Below are 23064 nucleotides of genomic sequence, written 5' to 3'. Positions count from 1 at the left end.
AATCAATAAGACTCAGAGACTTGCCTTTTCAAATGTGGTTTAGAAAGATTTCATGGTCTTTTAGTTGTAAAAGATTTACCCCATGTCTCTTCTTTCAAATCTCAACTGTGGACTGGGTTCCCAGCTTATCAGAGAAACTTACATTCTAAACTCAACCTTTGGTCTTTGATAGCCTATTTTTTCTTTAACACTATTCACTTTTAAAAACATTAAACAGTTTTAAAAGAGTTTTAATGACACGATCTATGGGAAAGCTATTTTTTATATTTCTGGTGAAATTACTAAGGAAAATGTATCTCTAATATTCCTCACATGAAAAAAAGGACAGTCTTAGACAATAATGTGTTAATGCTTTACAATTGTGGTAGTTATATCCACATAGACCCACAATTACCAAAGTTTTTACATTTTCTAAAAGGGTCAAACATACTAAAAATTATGTGGATAACAATAGGTAACATTTATTAAGTATCATTTAATCCTCCTTAATACCCTGTGAAGTAAATACTATTGTTAATAACGAGGAACTGAAGCAAAAAGTCACCAAGTAGTAAATGATGAACAGAGATTCAAACCATCAGAGCTTCTGCTCTGGGCTTTTTTGCAGGGAGAGGGGCAAGGTGGAATGTAACTTTTTAATTTCACAAAGGGATTTTATATTTACTTTATTAGACATAAAGTGGAGAAGACAGACTATTTCCTGGACAATTAGAAGAATGTGTTTTGCTTCAGTTATCCAGATTCTGGAAGTTTACATAGTTCCTATTTAAATTAATATTAATTTTGTAAATTGCTTAATATTAGTAAATGTTATCTTGCATTTATGGGAATCAAACATAAAATGAAGGAATATGTGCCACATATACATATTTCCATACATAATTTTAGATAAATAGAGCTTGCAATTTACTTTATCTTACTCTCACATATTTGACTTATTTTATAATTTTAATGAAATATTTCAAGCTACAGAAAAGCAGAGATATAATGCTGCAAACATTACTCGTGTTCTTGGTGTGTCAAATCTTGATGCTGTATTTGCTGAACGTTAACTTTTTTTGTTTTTTGAATAGTTAACACATTTATATGTTCCAGAAAACTACAGTGTTCAGTCCGTATCATATCCTGTCCCATATGCCCAGTTCCCATCTTCAAAACTATTAGTAATATATTTATTTTACCCCGTTTGTGGCTGCGTGTGTGTGCAAGCAAATACGAATATATTTGGACTCACCTTAAAAAAATTAAAGGTAACAAATTTTTGACATTATTCCTTGTGCCCACAAACCTAACACTAACTCTTTGCCGCCTCGTTTCTCAGCTCATTATTCAATAAACAATAGAACTGTTGAGTTCAAGGAATCGTTAGTAACTCTGAAGAATCAGTAGTTTCCCATCAGATTCTGTTTGCCTCTGTCCTTTATATTCCACCCACAATCCAGTTTTCTAAAAAAAAACTGAGACCTATTTCCAAAGTCCAAAGTGCCTGGAGCATAACGAACACGAACTTACTCAAACAAGGTGGCTAAACTGCTTGGAGAAATTCAGGGAGGCGGAAGCGGCGGGGAGGGGCATGGTGGGCTGGGCCGAACCCCGGAAAGGCGGGGACAGACGTAGCTGGGCGGGACCTGGGGGAGGCGGGTCGGGCCGTGCGCAGATTTGGCGCCAAACGCCAAGGGCTTTTCTCGCGAGAGTCTCGCAAGGAACGCGGTTTCCCCGTCGCACCGAGCGCCGTGCAGTGGCCGCAGCTGTCTGCGTGAGGTGAGAGCTGGCAGGTGTGAAGTTCCGGAGGGGAGAGGCGTCTGAGGGGGTCAGGCGAGGGAGCGGGGATGCTGGGCCGTCGCAGAGAGGGAGTGAGGAGGCAGGAGGACTTGACCGAGACGGGCCGGGGCCGAGCGGGACTGGAGAGGAAGGGAGGGCCTGACCGGCTGCGACCTGTGCGGAGATGTGGTCGGTGGGGAACTCACTAAAAATAACTCTCACTCTCTGAATTCAGGAAACTCGTGGGTTTAGATAGTGAGGATTCCTGGGCTACCTGCCTGGCAGTGAAATGAGAAAGCTCAATTGGCTACCGGAGTTCTGCTCTCTGGGACCACCCCCTTGTCCCCTTCCTCCATGGTCCCAGCCTTGCTCTCCAGGAGCGTCTTCCCTGTCCGTTCCCCTCTTGGCCACATTTGAAGTAGGTGTTGGGAGGTGTACCCTCCTTTGGAGCTGTTGAGCTGCGCAAGTTTTCTGCTCGTGCAAGTTGGGAGGGCCAATATAACTTTTTCTTGAGCTCTGACTGCGTATCAGTTTTGGGGATGTAAGGGTGGAGCACAAAGAGAACTACCTGGTCATTTCCCTTGTAGAGCTGTATGGGAGACAAATGTGAATCAAGTAATCAGACAAACAGAACCTAGCATTGGGATTGGGTAAGTGCTATGAAACTTATAGTTGACGCCTTGAATGCTTATTATAGGAGAATTTAATTTAAGAAAATTGGGGGACACTTTTCTGAGGTGATTACTGAGATCTGAGAGATTAGGAGTCAGGGAAGAGCCTTCAAGATAGGAAAACAGCTTTTGTAAAGATCTAGTTCCTGAAGAATAAAAAAAAAAGCGTGGACAATGGTATGAATTAAGTCTGGAGAAGTAGGAAGGTGCTAAACCATTCAGGGCCTTGGAGTTTTGTTATTATCCTAAGAAGCCATTGGAGCATTTAAGCCTAGTGGTTATGTGATCAGTTTTACATTTCCAAAGGTTCAATTCGGCTGTCATGGAGAATGGGTTGAAAAGGCAGAAGTGGATAGGAATAATGGAGTAATCCAAACCAGAAATGTTAGGAAGTGGTTGTGGAAATCGGAAGAAATGGACAGACTCAAGGGATATCTGGAAGTAAAATGGACAGGAGATGTACGGTGGGGAAATGAAGTGTTAAGGATGACGTGTAGATTTCTGACTTGAATAGCTGGATAGATGTCATTCACTAAATTTGGAAAATCTAAAAGGTTGGTTTTATACACGATGAATTGTAGGTGCCTTTGAGAAATTTTAGAAATGTAAAAATGAGAAGTAAGGATTTGGAGCTCAGATTTGATGCCAAGGGTGGAGATAAAAAATTAGTGAGTCATCTACGAATGATAATTAAAGCTGTGTGCATAAATGAGTGAAGAGGGCCTAGGATGAAGTCTTGGATACTTACTGACCAGGTTAGAGGAAGATTAATCTGCAGAGAAGATCCAGGAGGAGTGTAGAGAAAGGGAGGAAAGCCAGGTGAGTACTGTGCTTCAGAAGTCAACAAAAACACTTCTCCAGAAAAAGGAACTGATTGAAAGTGTCAGATGTTTCTGAGGTCAAGTAAGATGGCACTGAAAAGCCTTCTTTCAGATTATCAGCTTGAGGATTATTTCCTTTTCTTCACAGGAAGCCTTACTAGAAGACTAGAATATGTAAACAGAATTTTTAAAAAGCTTCTCTGGCTGAAGTCGGGGTGAGGTACCCCACCTATTTCACCCCCATTTAGACCACAGTTTGAAACCCTCTGAAAAGTTAAAATCATCCTTTTATGATAGGGGAAACTAAACAGTTGAGGTAAAGTGATTTGCTCAAAATCATAGTTATTTAATGGTAGGGTCTATATTAGAACTCAGTTCTTCTAATTTCTAACTTAGTTTTTTTTTTCCATAACTGTTATCTTCTCCACTTTGTGATGTGTGGGTTTGAAATATGATTTAACGGACTGAGATGCACGCGTTTTGCTGCAGGTGGAACTTAAGCTGTGTAACAGAAACACTACTTGGATGAATAAATATGTTTACTTTTTTTCCCCTAGAAGAAAAGATGGTAGAACCACAGGAGAGTGACTTGATTGACCTACCAGATTATGAGCGTATAGAAGATGAGACTTTTCCTCCTTTCCCACCTCCAGCCTCTCTGGAGAGAGAAGGTGGTGATGGTGCTGAACCGGATGAAGGTCTGTATAAAGATCAAAGTAGTGTCCCTGTTCAGCTGCCCATCTGTCAGCTTATAAGGGATATATTTTATAAATGAAGCTTACATTATTTAAGTGATACTAAGTCTTGGTATACTTCACCAGAGTCGGGGAGAGGAGCACCTGTGCCTGTACCGCCAAAGAGAACAGTTAAAAGGAACGTACCCAAGCTGGACGCTCAGAGGTACACTTACTATTTCCTTAAACATTTATACTTTTCTTTCCATCCTTTTTTGCCTCCTTATGTTCCAGGCGTTTGGTTGGGGTTATGTGGAGATCAGATATTTCCAAACACGTTTTTTTCAGTTGAGCAGATCATACTTTTTTTCATTTTATGGTCTTGGTTTGGCCTTGATGGCTCTAGAAAACTTGAAATTTAAAACGTATTTCTGTTCACAGATTAATTTCAGAGAGAGGGCTTCCAGCATTAAGGCATGTGTTTGATAAGACAAAATTTAAAGGTAAAGGTCATGAGGTAAGAAATGATTTTTATTTTAGACCTTTGTTTTTTGAAGTACCCTAAGACTGTGGATCCATTATCATGTTCTTAGGAATCTTTGAATATTTTACAGGTACTATCGTTTATCATCATATCTCTTTAGAAACTGTGATGTAGTGGAAAGGACACTGAAGAATCAGGAAACATGTCTTGTAGTCTCATTTTTACCACTGTTTGGCTTTAAGAAAATCGTATCTGAGTCTGTGAACCTAAAGTTTGTACTTTACTATTTGAGGAATAAAATTTACTTTGTCTGCCTCAAAGAGTGATTCTGAGCTTCAGGAGAACGAGGACTTCACCTGTATCCATCATCTTTGTGTCCCTACGATATGGTATAGTTTGTAATAGGCATCAGTTCAGTTTTGCTGAAAATGAAGACACTTAGGAACTGTCAATCACTGCACCAAGTACATTTTAAAATTCTCTTTGAATCATGTAGAGTTTAGATACAATTTTTTGCAGATGATATCTTTGTATTGCTTTGTAGTTTATGAAGTACTTTCAGATATATTCTTTGATTATCACCCTCTGGGGTAGGTAGTTGGTTCCATTATCTAGTTAAGGACCCTGAGTTTTAAGAGTCCACTGGCAGCAGTTAGGGACAGAGCTTAGACTTCCCATTTTATAGCCCAGCTCGAGGAACATTAATACAACAGCATAATCTGGTGTGGTATCCAGGATAGTTGGAAAGAGGGAAGAGGCTGTCGCTCCACCAGGGGAATGAGGTGAAATAGCCTGGGTAGGGAAGTTGTAGAGACGAACAACAAAGTACTTGTAGGTGATTGGATATGGGGAGGTCCCAAATAAAAATTAATCCCAAGATTTCAAACCTAAGAGGCTGAAAAATTACAGTGCAGTTGCTTAGCTCCGGTGGACAGGAAGAGAATATAAGCCTATGTCCTGTTTTGCCACAAAACTAAACATAAATAAATAGTAAACTTACATGAAGGATACCTATTTTGTGTTTCTTCGCTGGGTAAGGGTGGGCTCTGAGAGCGTTTACTCTGTCTAGTCGTCTGTACTTTGCTCTTGAAAATTCTTAACTATTTTCTCACAAAGTTAAATTCTCCCTGCTTTTTTCTCCATGATTTGGGACTTCACACTGTATTTAGTTATTTCTCTTCTGTGTCCCTTGGGTCTAATGTGACATCGTGAGGTTGGCTGAGCAGCTACCCCCAACAGCTGGAAAGTGGTCATAGGTGATTGAATTTTTAAAAGAACTTTTATCTTTCTCTGAGTGAAAATGATAAGACATTACAATCTCAGTGTTATATATTTAAATTATTGGTGGAGGTGACTGTCCTGACCATTAGCTTCTTAGACAAAATCAAATACCACTACCAATAATAATAACCATCATTTGAGTCTCATGAATCCTCATAACAATTCAATCACGTGTGTATATTATTTTCATTTTATCTTGAAGAAAAAGGCACAGAGAGAGAAAGTGATTTCTTCAAAGTCACACAATTCTTAACTGGGAGAATTGAGATTTGAATCTGTGCAGTCTGAGTCAGAGACTGTGCTTTTAACCACTCTCCTATTTTAAAATGCTGTTAAGAGAAGAAAGTGTTTTACAGTAAAACCAGGAATTTGGAACTTTTCTCATTCATTAGTCCAGTTGATTGAACCTTTTCATTTTAATTAAAATGAAATAGAAATCTCTCCAGTGCTCTTTTAGATTGCAATCCTCTAAACCCTTAATAAATACATTTTTTTCTTCATAAAGTTTCTTCTCAGAGTTTCTTAACCTTACAAATGTCAAAGGACACCAGTGACTTTGATACTACTGTTCAATTCTAAAATCTGCTGACAAGGTCAGTTGTGAGAATGAGTCTTCTGTTTTGCAATTTTATTTTTATGTGCAAGGCTGAAGACTTAAAGACGCTAATCAGACACATGGAGCACTGGGCACATAGGCTGTTCCCTAAGCTGCAATTTGAAGATTTTATTGACAGAGTTGAATACCTGGGAAATAAAAAGGAAGTCCAGGTAGGTGTTGAGATTGTTATGAATATCATTCACAATGCTAAATTGTATAAGGATAGATTTAGTTGAGGCTAAGTAGCTCTTTGGGGGTCTTCATTTAGCAATCTGTCTTGGGAGAGAAGGAAAATTAATAGTAATTATTTGAGCAACTTTTTTTGAAACTAAGAATTGAATCAATGACCATTTTCCCCCAAAAGCAAGTGAAAATGTAAAAATATCTCTTTATTTTCAGACCTGTTTAAAACGAATTCGACTTGATCTCCCTGTTTTGCATGAAGATTTTATTAGCAATAATGGTAAGAATATAGGTTTATCTACTTTATATTAATTTTGCTCTTTGAAATGGAGCTAGTTGGAGTAGGCAGTACTACAGGAATGGGTTCTTAGTCTATACTGAGTATATAATTAAAGTACAATAACTAGGAATGTGTTAAGATACCTTGGTACACCTAGAATGTCGTTTATATTTGTTTCTTAAAGACATAGCAGTAATGACATTGAGAGATGCTGTAAAAATACATTTAGTCACAGAACATGAGCTTTTGAGAACTCTGATGGGGACCCATTGATCCTTTGTAGTGCTTGTTAATAAAAATACATGACAAGATACAGTATTCATAAATATGTCCACTGTTAAAAAAAAAAAAAGTAGGTGCTGGGAAATTAGGCAGAGTTATTTTATTTTATTTTTTAAGGGAGGAGGCATTAGGTTTATTCATTTATTTTTAGAGGAGGTACTGGGGATTGAACCCAGCACCTCCTGCATGCTAAACATGTGCTCTTACCACTTGAGCTATTCCCTCCTTGGCAGAATAATTTGATGATGAAGTAGTTCACATCACCCAAGAGTACAGATCTTGTATGTGTAGCACTTTGGTTAGACCTGCGTGACTGTTCCTGGTATTGATTGCATCTGTTAGCTGTACAATGCAACCATAGGCAGTCACACACATCAAAACCTATGGTTCCTGCCGACAGGGTCTGTATAGTTATCAGATTTTCTGTGCGATGGCTCCATACATGTTTTTTTTTGTCTTTAAAACTCTAAATAGATGTGGTAGAAAATACAGGCTCCATATAGAATCCCCAAAGTTATTTATAAATTGCTTTTAAAAGTGTGAAGGATTGTGGTTTAAATAACCGAGTGTTTTAATTTTTTGGTAAGGTATAGTATGAACTGATGGCATGGTATTTGGTATATGAAAAGGAATTAGTTATTAGAGTAATAAATCCCATGGTATATGCACGTACTTAGCTAATTCATTGAACTTTTTGAGCTGATTACTCTGTGTTAAAGGTTCAGGGATAAAGATGAATAAGATAAGACCCCTGGCTTCATTGGCTAACAGACTAGTGAACTAGTAACATGCCAGTAGTCAGAAAGGTGCTGTGACTGGAGATGAAGAGGGGACAGTGTAGGGTACAAAGGAGGGCACAGTTAACATAGGGTAGAGGAAAGCTTCACAGAGGTGATATCACAGACACTTTGATGGTAAGCAGTAGAGGTCAGGCAGAGGTGTTTTTGGCTAGAGGGAACCACGTACGCAGAGACAAACCCTATATATTGCATAATTGGTTCTAATGCTTGTTTCTCAACTTTTCCAGCAATTTTTTCTTTATGTACTCCATCAGTATTTCCTGACAAAGGAATGCATTTTAGTTTCTTGCCACATTTTTTCCCCACTTAAGGAAAAGTATATCGCTTTTTGTTTTTTTACTATTAAGGAAGAAACCTCAAAAGGGGTTTAGATTGTAAAAGGCTGGACTAAATATATTATTTTTAAACCTCACTGGAATAATTGTAAAGGTTTGTCTTTATGTTTTAAATGTTTTGCTAGTTGTGATGGTTTTTGTTGTCATTAGCTAATACCTCACTGTACAATATGTACATAGTTTGAGAAGAGTATATATAAATTCATATTTCAAGTAGTGGTCTTGGTGATAATGAATTTTTTCTTTTGCTTACTTGTCAGATATGATGAGGTTATTTATTTTTTCAACACCATCATGTGAATGATACAGAGAGAAGGTAGTGTCAGCTTTGCTGTTTTCTTAGTTTTTGCTTGTACTTCTGTTATCTTCTACATTCAGGTGTTTTGTTATTTTGCAAAAATCTTTTTAAGCTACCACCTGTACATTTTGTTAGGGTTGTTTTGGTTAAAATTTTGGTTAAACTATCTAGTATGTCAGATTGCTTAACTGGGCAGTCAGAATCACCTGTGTGCCACAATGTGCTGAAATTAAAAAATGAATGAGCAAGGACCCAACTCTCCACTGTTCCACAGTGAGCTGTCTTACAGACCAGATGATTAACCGTCATATGGATAAGTGATAGTTCATCATCGCCAGTCCTTCCCCCCCACCTTTTTTTTTGTATGTGTGTGTGAGGTGGGGAGGTAGTTAGGTTTACTTATTATTTTGAGAGGAGGTACTAGGGATTGACCCAGGACCTTGTGTATGCTAAGCATGCGCTCTACCACTTGAGCTATACCCTTCCCCCCTTTTAAATATAGTTAGTAAAACTTAAAACTTTTTCTTATTTCTTAAATGAAATATAAATGAAAGTTCTAGTATATCACTGGATCATTTTAGGGACTTCCTACTTTGAGATAACTGGTGTATAGGGCTTTAAGAATTTCAAGACTAATGTAGAGAGCACTGAATTTTTAAAAAAATTAACTTGGAAATATGTCCACAGATGTCTAAATTTCTTTTCCTTTTTCACCTAATTGTGTCTGGGTTTTACCCTATAAAAAATAGCCTATATAAAACTATAACTGAATTTCATATAGACAAAACGGCAAACCACGAGCATGTTTTAATGCAGAACAAAGATATGCTTTGGGTTCTTGAAGTTAGAACTGTTGCTTTTTGTTCATGTGTATTTTTAAACTAGTATTCCATCTGACTTAAAATGCCCCTTAAAGTGACTGATAAACATCATTCCACGTGTTTGAATCAGGCACGTATTTGTAGCATTCTCATGCCTCACAAGTTGTTTCTTCAGGGCTGGCAGCTTGTTGCTTTAACCTGTTTTCATTTAACACCTGCATAAGCTCTTTTTCTAACTAGTTTTAACACTACGGATGTACTAACTTTTTCTTTTCTGCTGCAGATGAAGTAGGGGAAAATAATGACCATGATGTATCTGCTACCGAATTAGATCCCTTTCTGACAAACTCATCTGAAAGTGCAAAGTTTGCTTCTGAGTCAAGTAGGAGCCTAACAGAAGAACAACAAGAGAGAATTGAGAGAAATAAACAACTGGCCTTGGAAAGAAGGCAGGCAAAGCTCCTGAGTAATAGTCAGTCCCTAGGAAACGGTAAATTTTATGCTAGATTTTATGTGCAGCCATGAATACATCAAGGGCATGTTAGAAATTTTAACTTCTTTACTATTCCCCAAAATAAAATACCTCTAGGAATAGAAAAATGTGATACAGTATATTAAGTTTATGTATATTTGAGAAAGAGAGAGCGTTGAGAGCTAGCTGGAATCCTCAAAGAATAAATGAGTCCAGGGTGGTTTTCTGGAGACCTGAGTTTCTCTTAAATTATTTTAATCATTTAAAATTGATTCTGACTCCTTAAAAGCACGTGACCTTTAATTTTATATTTAATTATTAATGTACTTTTCTGAACATATAAAATGCTCTGCTCCTATTAAGGATTTTAGAGCCATTTGCTGTGACATGAATAGGTCCTAAAATGCTTTTTATTGAAATGTGTCACTTCTGTTGTGAGCCATCAGTTTGCTTTTTTCTCGATTCCCTTCTCTTAAAACTGCCTTAAAATTTGCTGTTTTTAAAATAAATAGACTGTATATTTGGAAACTAAACAACTAAATTTGTTAAAAGTATTTAAAAATCATTGCAAATTGGTTTTAAATGAAGCACAGTCATATATCTTTGTCAATTTCCAATCCATTTTTTCCTTTTGAAATGGGAAAATAAGAATTATAGTTAAGTAGTGGACATGCCATGTTACATAACAAGTTTCATCCAAAATAATAAAATTCTCAAGTGAGAGTTATTCAGTGGTATCATGATTTTTTTTCCACTTAGAAGGAATTTAATTTTTAACTTTACAATTGGATGTTTTATACTACCTTGTGAAAAAAATTATATGAAGATAAAGCTGTTGTTGGCAGTGTCTTCCTTGCTGTCATCATCAAACTTTACCTGGCATTAAGCATTTTAAGATATCTTCTATTTACAATATACAACTTTAAAATTTTCCAAATAGAAATAAGTATCTTAAATGTTCTTTACTGTAGGTCACTTTGATATACAGCTCATTAGAGAATTTGATTTTTAAAAGCTTCTATCTAGTAGTTGTGATTTTGAATGAGAGCAGTTTCATTTGGCTATGTTTCAAGAGTTTGAGTTGAAGACTTGCATTTTTAGTGGGTTTTATACATGTATAAAATGGCTGTATTTGGAAGAAAGTGATCATAATTAACATGAATTTAAGTGATCATAGATTTCATTTCCACTAATCTAAGCTTGTGAAGAGAATTGTTATTCATCAGGTAAGACTGGATCAGGTGCTTGTAATGAGTAATAATGATTCCTCTTTCAGACTTGTTAATGAACACACCCAGCGCACAGACAGCAGAAGGGGGTAACCCAGGTGAGGATCAAGAGGAGGAAGAATCAGATGGATTTAACAGAGACCTAGACAGTCCACATGTCGATGCTGCTGCTGATCCTGTAAATGAAGAGGAGGAATTAAAAATAGAAAAAACACAACTGGACCAATCCTGTTAAAATACAGTGGTACTATGTACAATAGTCAACTTCATGCTTCATCTAGAAACCTTACGGAGGTTGGATAGGCCCCCAAATTTATTAACTTGCTATCTTCCAAATTTGAGATGACTGTATTTTGTCAACTTTGGGTGAAAATCCTTATGTAGTGAAACTTTTACAGATTTCCTGTTTCAAATTTCGTATTATTTATATTTATACTTACTAACTTTTGTTCTATTTATTCTCAGTGTTTATTTTTATATAGATATGACTTTGTAAAAATGATTAGTAGTAAATATGTAGCTTCTGCTGCCAGTGTGCCATTGAATGCCCTGTTTTCTAAATTGGGTGGTGTTTTTAGATGTAAATATAAAATAAATAATGTCCATTAAAAAAATAAAAATTTCACAGACTACCCTTAGAAGCTTTATAAAAATTTCTCATTGCTATTTAGTTCTGCACTTAATATTTTGGTAAAATGTTTACAGTTGTTAAGTGTTTACATGTATTTCGAGGAGTTACTTTAATACTTAAAGGGTCACATGAAAAGCTGATATATACCTGGCCCGCATAGGTGCTAGAGAAGTTCAAATGTTCCTTGGTACCTTACTGACTACTTAGTTGCAGAGAAACTTGCAAAGTGTCATGGGGAACAGGAGCACCTAGGGAGGGCTCCCGGGAGACCTTGCATTGGTAGAGATGTCAGGGATTGGTGAAGAACATGTATATTAATGATGCAGAAGTGGACATCTAGGGAATAAGAAAGATTTGGGAATGGTGAATATGAGGCTGAAGTGTTGGGGCCACATGGTGAGAAGACCTAATCGGAGTTTTTCCTGCCTGAGTTTATCAACTTGGTGGACAGGTAATTACAGATAGGAAGTACTATGTTGGGAATCAAGTTTAAAGGTTTGTCTAATTTTTGGCAGGAGATTCCCACGAGGGAGAGGGAAAGGCAAAGCTAGTTTTTACAAACTAAGTCATGGGAAAGTTGCTTTTTGTGGGAAAGACTGGCAGAGAGATGGTCCAGCAAGGGCAAGGCCAAGGCACCTCTTCATCTGAGGAATACTCAGCAAAGTGAGAGGGTAGAAAGGGAGGTTTGAGAGAACAGACCTTACCCTGTGCACCCCACCCCTCCCTGTGCCCTGTCCCCATCTGGCTCTAGGGACGGGACAGCAGGGGAGAGTTGAGTCAAGTACAAAATAGGGAGTTTGAAAGTGGACAGGTGGGCAGGACTCAGTCTTCTTATCTGAAAGTGACTGAGAAGCTAATCTTGACAGATGTCAGAGGGGCCTATGGCCCAAATGGCCCAGTGTAGCAATTACTGGAAAAAATTAAAACTTACTTTGAAAGAACTGATTGGAGATAAACTAACCAAAAGTTCTGGGTTTATTAATGAGACTGGCAACCTGATTTGCAGAGCCATGACTCACTATGCATTTGTCTCTGAAAAATCACGTTCCCTAGTGACCTCATTGTACTTTATTTAATGCAACTTTAATGATAAGAAAACATGCTACACATATGTGACATATCTACGCAATCCCAACTGACTAGCGTGTCGAGTGACAGAAAATTAGACGTTCGTGTTGAAAAGAAGGTAAGACATTCACATAGGACAAAGCTTTTTAATGAAGTAAGAAGAGTACTTCATATTCTGTAACTGTTGGAAACGTCCAGGAGAGCCAGGTCTCTTATCTCCTCTAGGAGTGTGTACAGGCTTCTTCCCTTGGTTTGGCAGTATTTTTGACGGTCTTCCTCGATGACGTCCACTGTGACTTCCTGAGCAAGCTGAGCTTCCTCCACAGATCTCGTTACTTCTTTCACTAAGTCACTCTTCAGCAAGAGGGAACCCTGCTGGCAAAGCCCTGCATCTGGCACCACGTATGGTTCGTTGCGTATTATTTCAAGCCTGATTGTATCCGAATGGCAACGTGAGGCCTGCACAGATACCCTCACCTGTCAGAGACGAGAAAGTGCATGTCACTCAACCGCATTCTCTGCTCTTACACTGACAGCAACACTTAATGTAAGTGCAGCCTTACTGTTACGTGGTCGAACAGACAGAACCTAACAGACTCCCCTCCTGTGGTGGTAGAGGTGATTTTGTCTTGAAATCGTTGAAGGGATCCTGGTTTCCATTCACAGTGGCTGTCTGGGCCGCATGAGATTACCAAACCATCTTTATTTTTCAGATAAGCAGCACCTTTAATCCCAAACCTGAATCATTGCCAGAATAAAAATCCAGAGATAATACATTCTTAGTATGCAGATCTTGTCTACTTACCTAGAATGCTGATTTTTCTTCTAGATTAAAACCAACTTTTCCTCGGATTTATATCCAAATATGTATTTCATTGAGCAGATGGAAACAAAATGTTTTGCTAAGTAAGAAAGTAAAATTCTATCCTAAGACTGATAACAGATGTACTAGGTTCTAATCTCCTTTTATGCTTACATAATGAATTATATATTACATTATACACATATGGTAACTATAAAATAGTTGCTAAAATAAATGTTTTAATACATTTTATGTAATGTACCATTTATATACTGTGTCTAGACTTTTAGGTTAACTAGGATTTCTCAACAGCTATTCTGCTAGAAATGACATACCTTGGTATAAATACAAGTACACCGTTTGTCCTGATTGAGTAAATAACCCCATCAGATATGCAGCGCTCCTCAGTTTCCGGGTCTTTGTCTTTAAAATACATACACTGGAAGAGCTCAGTAGACTGCTTCTGCGAACGCTGCGCCGCCTGTAAGAAGCACAGCCCCAGAGCACGATGACAGGTTTCCCTGACACTCCCAGCAGAAACGTGGGATTCGTCCTCCCCTAGAAACAATGTCATTTTTAAAAGGCTCGGTTCTAGAATACTATTAATACAGATTTTCTTCTCTATTATGAATGAAATCAGTTTTGTGGGGCCCTTTATCACTCCCTCAAAAATGTCTTAGAAAATTAATTATTTAAGAAAACAACCCATTTGTTATTTAAAAATTTTATAGTTCATTCAGGAAGAGGGAAGTATCCAGGTCTATGTCTTCCCTTTATTTGCAAGTCTGTCCTACTCAGATTCTTCATTTGTGCACCCGCTTCGATCCAGCATTTCACTGTTACCAGGAATTTCTCCAGGCAAAATGTGAGAGGTCTGCAGAAGTGCACACAAGAGTGGCTGTGAACTAGATTGCCTGGAACCGTGCTGCCCAGCAGAACTTTCTGCAGTGATGGAAATGTTCCATATCTGCGTTGCCCCATAGGTAGCCACTAGCCACGCATGTCTGCTGGGCATGTGAAATGCGGTGAGTGCGACTGAGGAACTGAATTTTTAATTTTTAAAAATTTTAATTTAAACCAACATGACTAGAGGCTATAATACTGCACAATATGAAACTAGAACACTGGATACAGAAAATTATGTAACATTTAAGTAGTTTCCAATCTTATGTATCACCAAATGGTCTAGTTTAAGCTGTGCCACATGTATAGCCACCAGCAACAGTATAAAATAGAATACAAAGCAGCTTCTAAATGATGTAATGATACTGACATGGTATGCTATCAATGTGTTAAGTGAAAAAAGGCAGCTTTCAAAAAGCAGGTGTGATCTGATATTTTTATAAATAAAAAGCATTGTCTTGAATTGTTAGTAATGGTTACCTTTGGGCGGTAAGATGTTGGGGAGAATATCTAACCCGTGTTAAATCTCAAATCTACATGAAGTTACTTCAGAACATTTGTAAATATATTGAGAGCCATTCCACAAACTATAATTTCCATGCTATTTCACTGGTTGTAATAATTCTAGAATTTAATTTGCTGGAATATATGGTACTCTGTTAGCAAAAGAGATGATGGGTAAGAATTAAAAATCCCCTCTTACTCGGTTCCTGTTGTTGATATGTCTGCATAATTCCTCAAGATCTTTGTTGCTGAACAAATTTTCCTTACTTTCCATTTTCTTGTCTTTTGAAATGGCTGCCATTAACAATCGGTGTACTATGATATCTGAATATCTTCTTATTGGAGAAGTAAAGTGAGTATATTTATCTAATGCAAGACCTTCAAAAAGAAACCATAGAATCAAAATAAACAAACAAAAAAAAAACCTTTTTAAACAACTTGCTCAAGGTTATGGCCACACAAAAGAAAAATTTTATCACTCACCATAGTGATGGAACTCTTCCTCTGCATATGATCCAGTGGAGAAATACAGTGCATTAGACATTGCCTGGGTAGCCATTGATCGAAGCAACTTGTTTACAATGGGATCGTTGGGGTCATTTGCGTTATCCAGAGAATCAGCCAGTGTCTTATTGGACCTGACAAAAAATGGAAAAAACTTTTATTTAGACCCTGCAAATAATTTACAAGTCAACACTCTGAGGGGAACCCTTCACTCATTAGTCTGAATACTTTCATCTGTCAGTTAAACTTATTTTGGGCACATTTCAGAAGCAACTATAGAAATCTAGTTTGCTTTTGACGTTTAAACAAAGAAAGTGTCAGAACTCAAATACATTTCTTAAGTAATAAACAGTAATGTCCTGAACTGAAGAGGTTAACACTCAGCACATAGTCAGGTACTTGTCGAATTCAATTCCTAACACCCTTAGCCTTAAACATCCTGTACTGGTCAAAGAACAGACTTTCTCTTTTTTTAAATCACGAATTATTGAGCCAGAGGGCATTAAAAAACAAAACAGAGCTAAATCTGAGGCACACAAGTAAAAGAAACCCAAATTGCTTTTTTTTTTTTTAAAGAAGAGATAGGAAGCATTCTATTTACGTACTTCCAAATAATTTTTAAGAAACCAGAAAATACAGAATTATTTTAAAAATTTAATAATACAGCATATAATTCAGTTCCGTACTGTAGTCTGCTGAGAGAAGAGAGGAGGGAAGGAAACACAAAGGAGAATGGATCTTTGAAGTTATGTGACAGAGCAGGTGCTCAGGGCAGCTTTCAAGTTGGATAGGCGTGGATTCCAGTCCTGGCTCCGCCCTAACTAGCTGCTACATTCTCAGCGAGTTATTTAGCCTCTCCAGACTTAATTTCCCCGTCTGTAAAATATGAACAAATGGTACAAGATGATCCCTGAAAACCCTTAGCACGTGTGCCTGGCACACACACAGCTCAACCAGTGAACAAGCCAACAAAATACACTACTGCCTGAAGTCAGAGGTAAAAAAAAAAATCCATTTTTGTAAATGAACAAGATATACTAATTGGCACCTGTTAACAACAAAATATTGAAAAAGAAATGCCCTTTATACATCATTTTTTGTTGTTGCTGTTGTTAGTGGAGGCACTGGGAATTGAACCCAGCACCTCGCATGTGCTAAGCATGCACTCTACCACCAAGCTATATACCCTCCATCCATACATCATTTTTAACAGGGAAAATATTTCATCCTGGAGGTGGGGAGTGAAAACGTCTCACTCTACAGAGGGATGGGATAAATTTACCATCGATGTGGTGTGTTAAGATATTGCCACAGAGATAGGCTGCATTTTTAAAGTATTGAAATAAATAGGATTACGTCTTGGCATTTGCCTAAGGGGTAGATGAAGTTAAATCAAGGACACCAGTTTCCTTACTTCTATGTTACAAAATTTAATGGGCCCAAATTATGCCTAAATACACCTGTTTTAATTTTAAGCCTCTATATCTACATTATAGTAAATGAAGAGATAAAAGAAATTTTCTATTTTGGGTCAAAGATCTGGCTGTCACACTTTAAAAACTACTGTAAGATAAGTAAGTGTACAGCCTTCCCTTCCATTCCTCAGCCCCGTCAAAAGAGGAAATTACCGTGTGTCTATGAAGAAGCCTTTCGCTTTGGCACACTCTCGGAGCTCAGAAAAAAACTCCTGGTGCGGAGGAGGGTGTCGGCGCAGCAGGGCCTGGTGAGGGAAGCTCTCCCAGATCTTCCTGGCTACCCAGTGGTTGGCCAGGATCATGCACTCGGCCACGGTCTCGTGGACTTCCAGGGGCTGCTTGGGGATGAGGTCATGGATGTTCTTCTTCTCATCTAGCTGGACTCGAACCTCCACCCCTTCGAGTTCCAGGGCTCCGCAGCGGTCCCGTTTGGCTCGGACGTGGCGGGCTATGTCGGTCAGCTTTCCGATCGCCCACACTAACTCGTCCAGCTTGGCTTGTCGGCTCTTCTCATCCAAGTCTCTGAATTCTGGAATATCATCAACAACATGGACGTTTCCGTCCAGTAGTTCCTGGGCGGCTTCGTAAAACAGTTTGTACGCTGATTGAATAATGGTTCTGCCATACCACACCTTCTTAATTTCATAGGAGGTTTTATCCAGTTCCCACATGACGCTTACAGCATACCTACAAAAAACAGTCACACTGATGTCATTATTTAAATCTTCCATTTTTGAAATAAGCAGAACTAGATTCTAAATGTAATGCCAGAAATGATATCGCTACAGGTTACTGGTCCAATGTTTCAACCCAAATAACGCTATTACTAAATCGAAAAAATATTTTAAAATTAAAACAAGGTTAGACTAAGTTCTGCTGAGTTCTGAGCAAATCTGAAATGAGTTCACATGGAATTTACAAGCCCTACCCTACAGTTCTCCATTTTGGTTAGAACAGCATCACAATGGTAGACTCAAGTCTACTGGGCTCTCTAGTAAAGGGCAAAGCTTTTCAAACGCTCCAGGATGACACTGAACTAAGATATCAGTCTTGATGGCGGGTTAATCACTTATGATTTAAATATGAAATTAAATTAAATGTGTTAAATGAATAAGTTCATTTAGTAAAGAACCACTTAACCACCAAATCACTCTATTTAAAAATACACACAACTTTTGCAACTCATATGAAAAGCAAAGGGCTAATTTCCTAATACGTAAAGAGTTCTTATAAATCAATTACTAATAGATCAAGAACACAAGGAAAAAAGGGCAAGAAACAAGAAATAGCTCACAGATGAGGATACAAAAAAATGACTGTTAGAAATTGACACATTGTAAACTGACTATATACTTCAATAAAAAAAAGAAAATGACTTAAACACATTAAAAAATGTTAAACTTTAATCACAGCAGGAAAAATGCAATTAAAACCACTCTAAGATACCATTTTCATCTATCAAATTGGCAAAGATAAGAAAATACCACATATTGTGTGGGCAAGGCTGTAGGGAAAGCAGCCTTCTCATACACTGATGGTGGGAATTTAATTGGTGTCACCCCCGTGGAGGGCATTTTGATGATTACCTATCTAAATACAAATGCATATACCCTTTGACACAGAAATTCCACTTCGAGGACTTCATCTTCCAGACATATGGTACTTTTAAAAATGAGAAATGACTTTTATTCCAAGTAATTCAGTACAGTTTTGCTTATAATTGCAAAAGTTTGGAAACAATCCAAATTTCCGTAAATGTGATTAATATGAAATGATCTCCAAGATATATTAAGTTAAAAACAAAAAGCAAGGGCTGAACAGTATATATGATGTCACCATTTGTGTAACAAAGAGAGATCACATGTCTATATGCTTGTGTGTGTATGTGTGTATTTGTGAAATAAAAGAAAATATATATTGGTCTCTGTCCCAGGCTCCTGACGCCCTTGTAATTTCCTGGGTGATAAGAACACTAGGAGCATCTTTTGTTCTAATACTTGGTCTCTGACCTCTATTCCTGAAACGCTTGTAATTTCCTGGGAGGCAGGAGTGTCTTGTTTTAACAAGAAGACTGCAGGTGGGCTCCTGGAGGCTGCTGGATGAGGCTGGTCACTGGAAAGACCAGGGCATGATTAGCAGCTTTCAGCCCTGCCGCTCATTCTCCTGACAAAGGAGGAGGGCTGGAGATGGAGTTACTTATCAATAATGCCTATGTGATGAAGCCTTCATAAAACCCCCAAAACGCGAGGTTCGGAGAGCCTCTGGGTCGGTGAACCCGTGGAGGTGCTGGGCAGAGCGGCACAGCTGGGCCTGGAGAGGACATGGGAGCTCTGTGCTCCGTGCCACATACCTTGCCCTGTGCATCTCTTCCATCTGGATGTTCATCTCCATCCTTCATCATAGACTTTAGATGTAACTATTTCCCCAAGCCCTGTAACTGAACTTGATGCTATCTCTGGGTAGATAGTGTCAGAATTGAACTAAATTGTAGGACACCCAGCTGGTGTTGCAGAGAATTGCCTGGTGTGGAGAGAAACCGCCATACATTTGGGGACCAGAAGTGCCAGATGACGTGTTCTCTGTAAAGACAAGGGAGACTAACAGGAAAGAAAGACATAGCAGGGAAGAACGGGGTTTTCTCCCAAGTAGGAAGGTGGAAAACTGAGGGGTTTTTTTTTACGGTATTTTATCTAGAAAAATGCATGAGAAAGTGGTAACTGAGGGAAAGTGGCAGGAGGGAGCCTTTCGCTACACATCTTTTGGAACCTATGAATTTTGGGCTGTACAGTTTTATGACCTAGTCAAAGACAGATATAAACTTTAACCACAACAAATAGAAAAGAACTCCCTAAGCTCAAGTTCATGATCTTCATGCAAAACAGCCTCCATCAGGGAGCACATACGTACAAAATGTTATGCATTTGTTCCTAGACTTTAACTGACTTTCAAAGGCCCACAGCAAGGACCTCCTGTATAGCACAGAAAGAAGAGGAGAAAGAGGCCAGAAGCAAGAGCCACCAGGCACCACAGAAGGGCCAAGATCGGACAATAAAAATAATGAACAAACTCACCTATCGACGCCTCCCAGGAGGGAGCACACGTCGGCGCTGAGGATGGAGGGCAGCATGTCGTAGCGACGGTCCGCTAGGTAGTAAGTGGTGGCCCTGTGAATGACACACATGCGGGTAATGACCTTCAGCAGCGGGAGGCAGAATCGCTGACGGCACGGGCCGCAGCCGGCGATCGGCCGAAGTGTCAGCGCAAACTCCCCGAGGCTGTTGCTTTTTCATAGAGAGCAGCGGACTGGGTAATAAAGCTATTCCCACGTTCCCACTTTTCTAAGTGATACCGCTTCGGGCTGAATATTCTTCCATTCATATGAAAGAAAAAGAACTGGCATGTACCTTAGCTGCATAAGAAAAATTAGAGTGTAATGACCCAATATTTATATAAAATAGCATATTACCGCATGAAAAAGTGAACCCATTTCAATTTAGAAGGAAACAATGTGGGAAAAGGTTTCTGTTAAAAGAGAAAGATAAATTGATCAAGGTACTATTTTTCTAAAGGAAAAGGGGAAGTAGACCTCACTTTTTTCTTTTTTTTTTTTTTTCTGGAAGGGATCTTCAGAATTGCCCCCAATTGTGAAATCTTTGTTTTGAAAATCTGAAACCAGGACAGTTACGGAAGATGTCACAGTGACATATACCTAATCGTGGTGCTGATTTCCAGCAGCATTACCTCGTTCTAGCTTCAATATCAACGTAAGAATGTGGGGCCACAAAGTGCGTCACGTCTGCAATGTGGACCCCGAGCTCCAGGCTGCCGTTATCCAAGGCTCTGACCGAGAGGGCATCGTCCACATCTTCACATCCTCTGGGGTCAATGCTGAACACAAGATGGGTTCTCCTCAGGTCTTTACGCTCTCGCTCCTCTTCAGAACTCACCTTCCAGGGATTTTCGGGTGTGTTTACTGGCATCTCACACATCTGTACAATGAGAGGCCCCCAGTTCAGCAGTTCACACACCATGACTTTCCTATAAAAATCCACTCTCTCACATTGTCAACATGGTCTCATGGAAACCCCATTCATTACTCGTTACCGTCTGCAATTAAGCTATGTTTGCTTCTTTTGAGCAGTTTTTATTTATTTGATGCCTAATCCGTGTGAGGAGCTGTGCTGGGCTCTGGAAGGCCATGAGTCGATAAGAAAGACACAGCCCCATACCCTTAAAGGCCTCACAGTCTTTAGGAAACATTCCAGAGTGTTTACTGCCTCTTTAGTTGCGGGGGCTAGAGCACGAATAAATGGGTGGCTTATAAAGACTATAAATACTGTGGGGTCTGGGATGGGTACAGCTCAGTGGTAGAGCGTGATCTTAGCATGCACAAGGTCCTGGGCTCAATCCCCAGTACCCCCATTTTTAATAAAAAAGAAAAAAAAAGTACTCTATCTACCCCATTTTCAAATGAGCCATGTATTTAAATGTACTTGAGCCTTTAGTCCAAGTCAAGCTCTGTTAAAAATCAGCATGTCCCAAATATTAAAAGCTTATTCCTTAAAGATAATTTAAGCACGACCAATCTAAGCCATTTTCTCTCCATTATTACCTGTGTAAGCCATTCATTTCACAGTGAAGGAGGCTAAAAGGGACGAATTCTAGTCCTGTAATGCCTAACCCTTGCTGTGTTTTACTCTTAACGTTTTCACTAAGCTGTCAAAACAAATCAACAAGTAATTTCCAGATACTAATGTTAAACATAAAAATTTAATAACGTACAATATTCTAAAATATTTTACTCTTCTAGCTGCTGTTCTGGTCAAAGACTAACATGAGAATGAGAACACCCACACGCTCTTGATGGCAATGCAAACTGGTCCAGTTCTTCTGGAGGACAATCTGCCAATACATAGCAAAAGCTACTTAACTTTTTTATGCCCTTTGACTTGGTAATCTCACTTCAGGGATTACATTATAAGGAAAACGATCAAAAGGGGGAAAAAAGCAACATTTATAAAAATGTTTGAAGTAGGGCTTTTTATAATACTGAAAAATTAAACAGCCCAAATGGCCACCAACTGAGGAACGCTCTAGCAAACCAGAGTCCATCAATATAGAGTAATTTGCCATCACTATTCAAAATAAGTAGGCTATGTCAATATATAGAAATAATTTTAAGTGAAAGAAGCAGAAAATAGCATGTGTGCACTATGAATATAGCAATGCAAGAATAATAACCAAGATTTACAAGGCTTTTAAAAGATCATAAAGTGATGGAAATAGCTGATGTTTTATGTTCACGGAATTTTTGTTTTCTGCAAAGGTTACAAAAACTGTTTCATAATGAGCATGACTGTTTGGCCCATGGGGCAGAGATGTATGGAACTCAAGAAGCTGCTCCATGCAGCTTTCTGCAGGCCTCTGGTTGAATGATTATGACAGGGAGTGGAGCCCAGTTGGGTCTGTAACTCGGCACCGTGTGCTTGCAGGGGACGGATGTACACCGCCGCTAACATACAGACATACCATTTTTTTTAAGCACAGTTGGAAAATGTAAAAATTTGAGAGCTGTGAGGCTGTAAGAAGCTAACTCTGCACTTGAAGCTTGCTTCCATCTGGCTCAAACACAGAGTAAAGAGGAGTGAGATTTTTCCACTATCTGTGGTTTTATTATTACTATTTTTAATGGCGGTACTGGGGATTGAACCCAGGACCTCAAACATGCTAAGCACGTGCTCTACCACTGAGCTAACTATACTCCCACCCTCCTATAATTTGTGGTTTTAGACAGTGGGTTTTACAGAGCACACAGATTTTTCTTTCTTAATGAAGAATAATAAATAACAACAAAAGCCAAAAAAAAAAAAAGTAGAAAACGTCTTTCATCAGACAGAAGGACTTGGGGAAGTCTGACCTGAGCTTCTGAGAAAGGGGCAACTGAAATACTGTTTTCCACCAGGATGGTTGCAATTTCCCCTTCCAGATCTCCGATTCTTCCTAAAACACGCACGAAATGTCCATTGGGATACATGGATGTCGACTCCCAGGAATCGATGCGCACGACCACCCTGAAGTCCTGCACAAAGAGGGGGGACGCGAGCCCAGAGCCGGGAGTTAAGTGGGTCAATTAGCAGCACCAAACAAACAAGAGAGAAACAGCATTAAGCTCTAAAGACAGCGGCTG

The 23064-nt window shown here is 38.8% G+C and overlaps 2 protein-coding genes and 1 non-coding gene across 10 annotated transcripts in view; 2 read left to right on the top strand and 1 right to left on the bottom strand.

Moving 5' to 3' along the window:
* The first annotated feature begins 1676 nt into the window (after nucleotides 1-1676).
* Nucleotides 1677-14857, top strand: TIPIN (TIMELESS interacting protein). 5 transcript variants are annotated; one of them, XM_064485487.1, is made up of 10 exons: nucleotides 1721-1761; nucleotides 2349-2411; nucleotides 3188-3251; nucleotides 3811-3951; nucleotides 4075-4153; nucleotides 4369-4444; nucleotides 6338-6460; nucleotides 6690-6753; nucleotides 9573-9779; nucleotides 11038-14857. In XM_064485487.1, exons 4-10 carry the CDS (start codon nucleotides 3819-3821, stop codon nucleotides 11223-11225), a joined length of 870 nt encoding a protein of 289 aa, XP_064341557.1. In that variant the 5' UTR covers nucleotides 1721-1761; nucleotides 2349-2411; nucleotides 3188-3251; nucleotides 3811-3818; the 3' UTR covers nucleotides 11226-14857. The 5 variants fall into 5 exon arrangements, with proteins under 5 accessions (XP_031308748.2, XP_031308751.1, XP_064341558.1 ...); XM_064485488.1 differs by lacking the exon at nucleotides 3188-3251 and having other exon boundaries at nucleotides 1718-1761; XM_031452888.2 differs by lacking the exons at nucleotides 2349-2411; nucleotides 3188-3251 and having other exon boundaries at nucleotides 1677-1761.
* Nucleotides 7345-7480, top strand: LOC116153748 (small Cajal body-specific RNA 14). Its single transcript, XR_004137630.1, has one exon. It is a non-coding gene; the product is annotated as a small Cajal body-specific RNA 14 (non-coding RNA).
* DIS3L (DIS3 like exosome 3'-5' exoribonuclease) overlaps nucleotides 12820-23064 on the bottom strand; it is a 31036-nt gene continuing 20791 nt past the window's right edge. The window contains exons 9-17 of one of the 4 annotated variants that reach the window (XM_031452881.2): nucleotides 22795-22956; nucleotides 20619-20866; nucleotides 19949-20041; nucleotides 17031-17564; nucleotides 15382-15536; nucleotides 15098-15276; nucleotides 13827-13972; nucleotides 13253-13427; nucleotides 12820-13166 (exon numbers count right to left, since the gene is read on the bottom strand). In XM_031452881.2, the coding sequence (XP_031308741.2) occupies nucleotides 12858-13166; nucleotides 13253-13427; nucleotides 13827-13972; nucleotides 15098-15276; nucleotides 15382-15536; nucleotides 17031-17564; nucleotides 19949-20041; nucleotides 20619-20866; nucleotides 22795-22956 (2001 nt within the window). In that variant the 3' untranslated portion in view covers nucleotides 12820-12857. Of the gene's footprint in view, nucleotides 13167-13252; nucleotides 13428-13826; nucleotides 14050-15097; nucleotides 15277-15381; nucleotides 15537-17030; nucleotides 17565-19948; nucleotides 20042-20618; nucleotides 20867-22794; nucleotides 22957-23064 lie in introns of those variants that run through there. The other 3 variants (XM_031452884.2, XM_031452887.2, XM_031452886.2) reach the window with 3 other exon arrangements.

This window comes from Camelus dromedarius, chromosome 5 (assembly GCF_036321535.1).
Source record: "Camelus dromedarius isolate mCamDro1 chromosome 5, mCamDro1.pat, whole genome shotgun sequence".
Taxonomy (NCBI): Eukaryota; Metazoa; Chordata; class Mammalia; order Artiodactyla; family Camelidae; genus Camelus; species Camelus dromedarius.
Note: the sequence above shows the minus strand (reverse complement) of the source record. Positions and strands in the feature narration are given on the sequence as shown.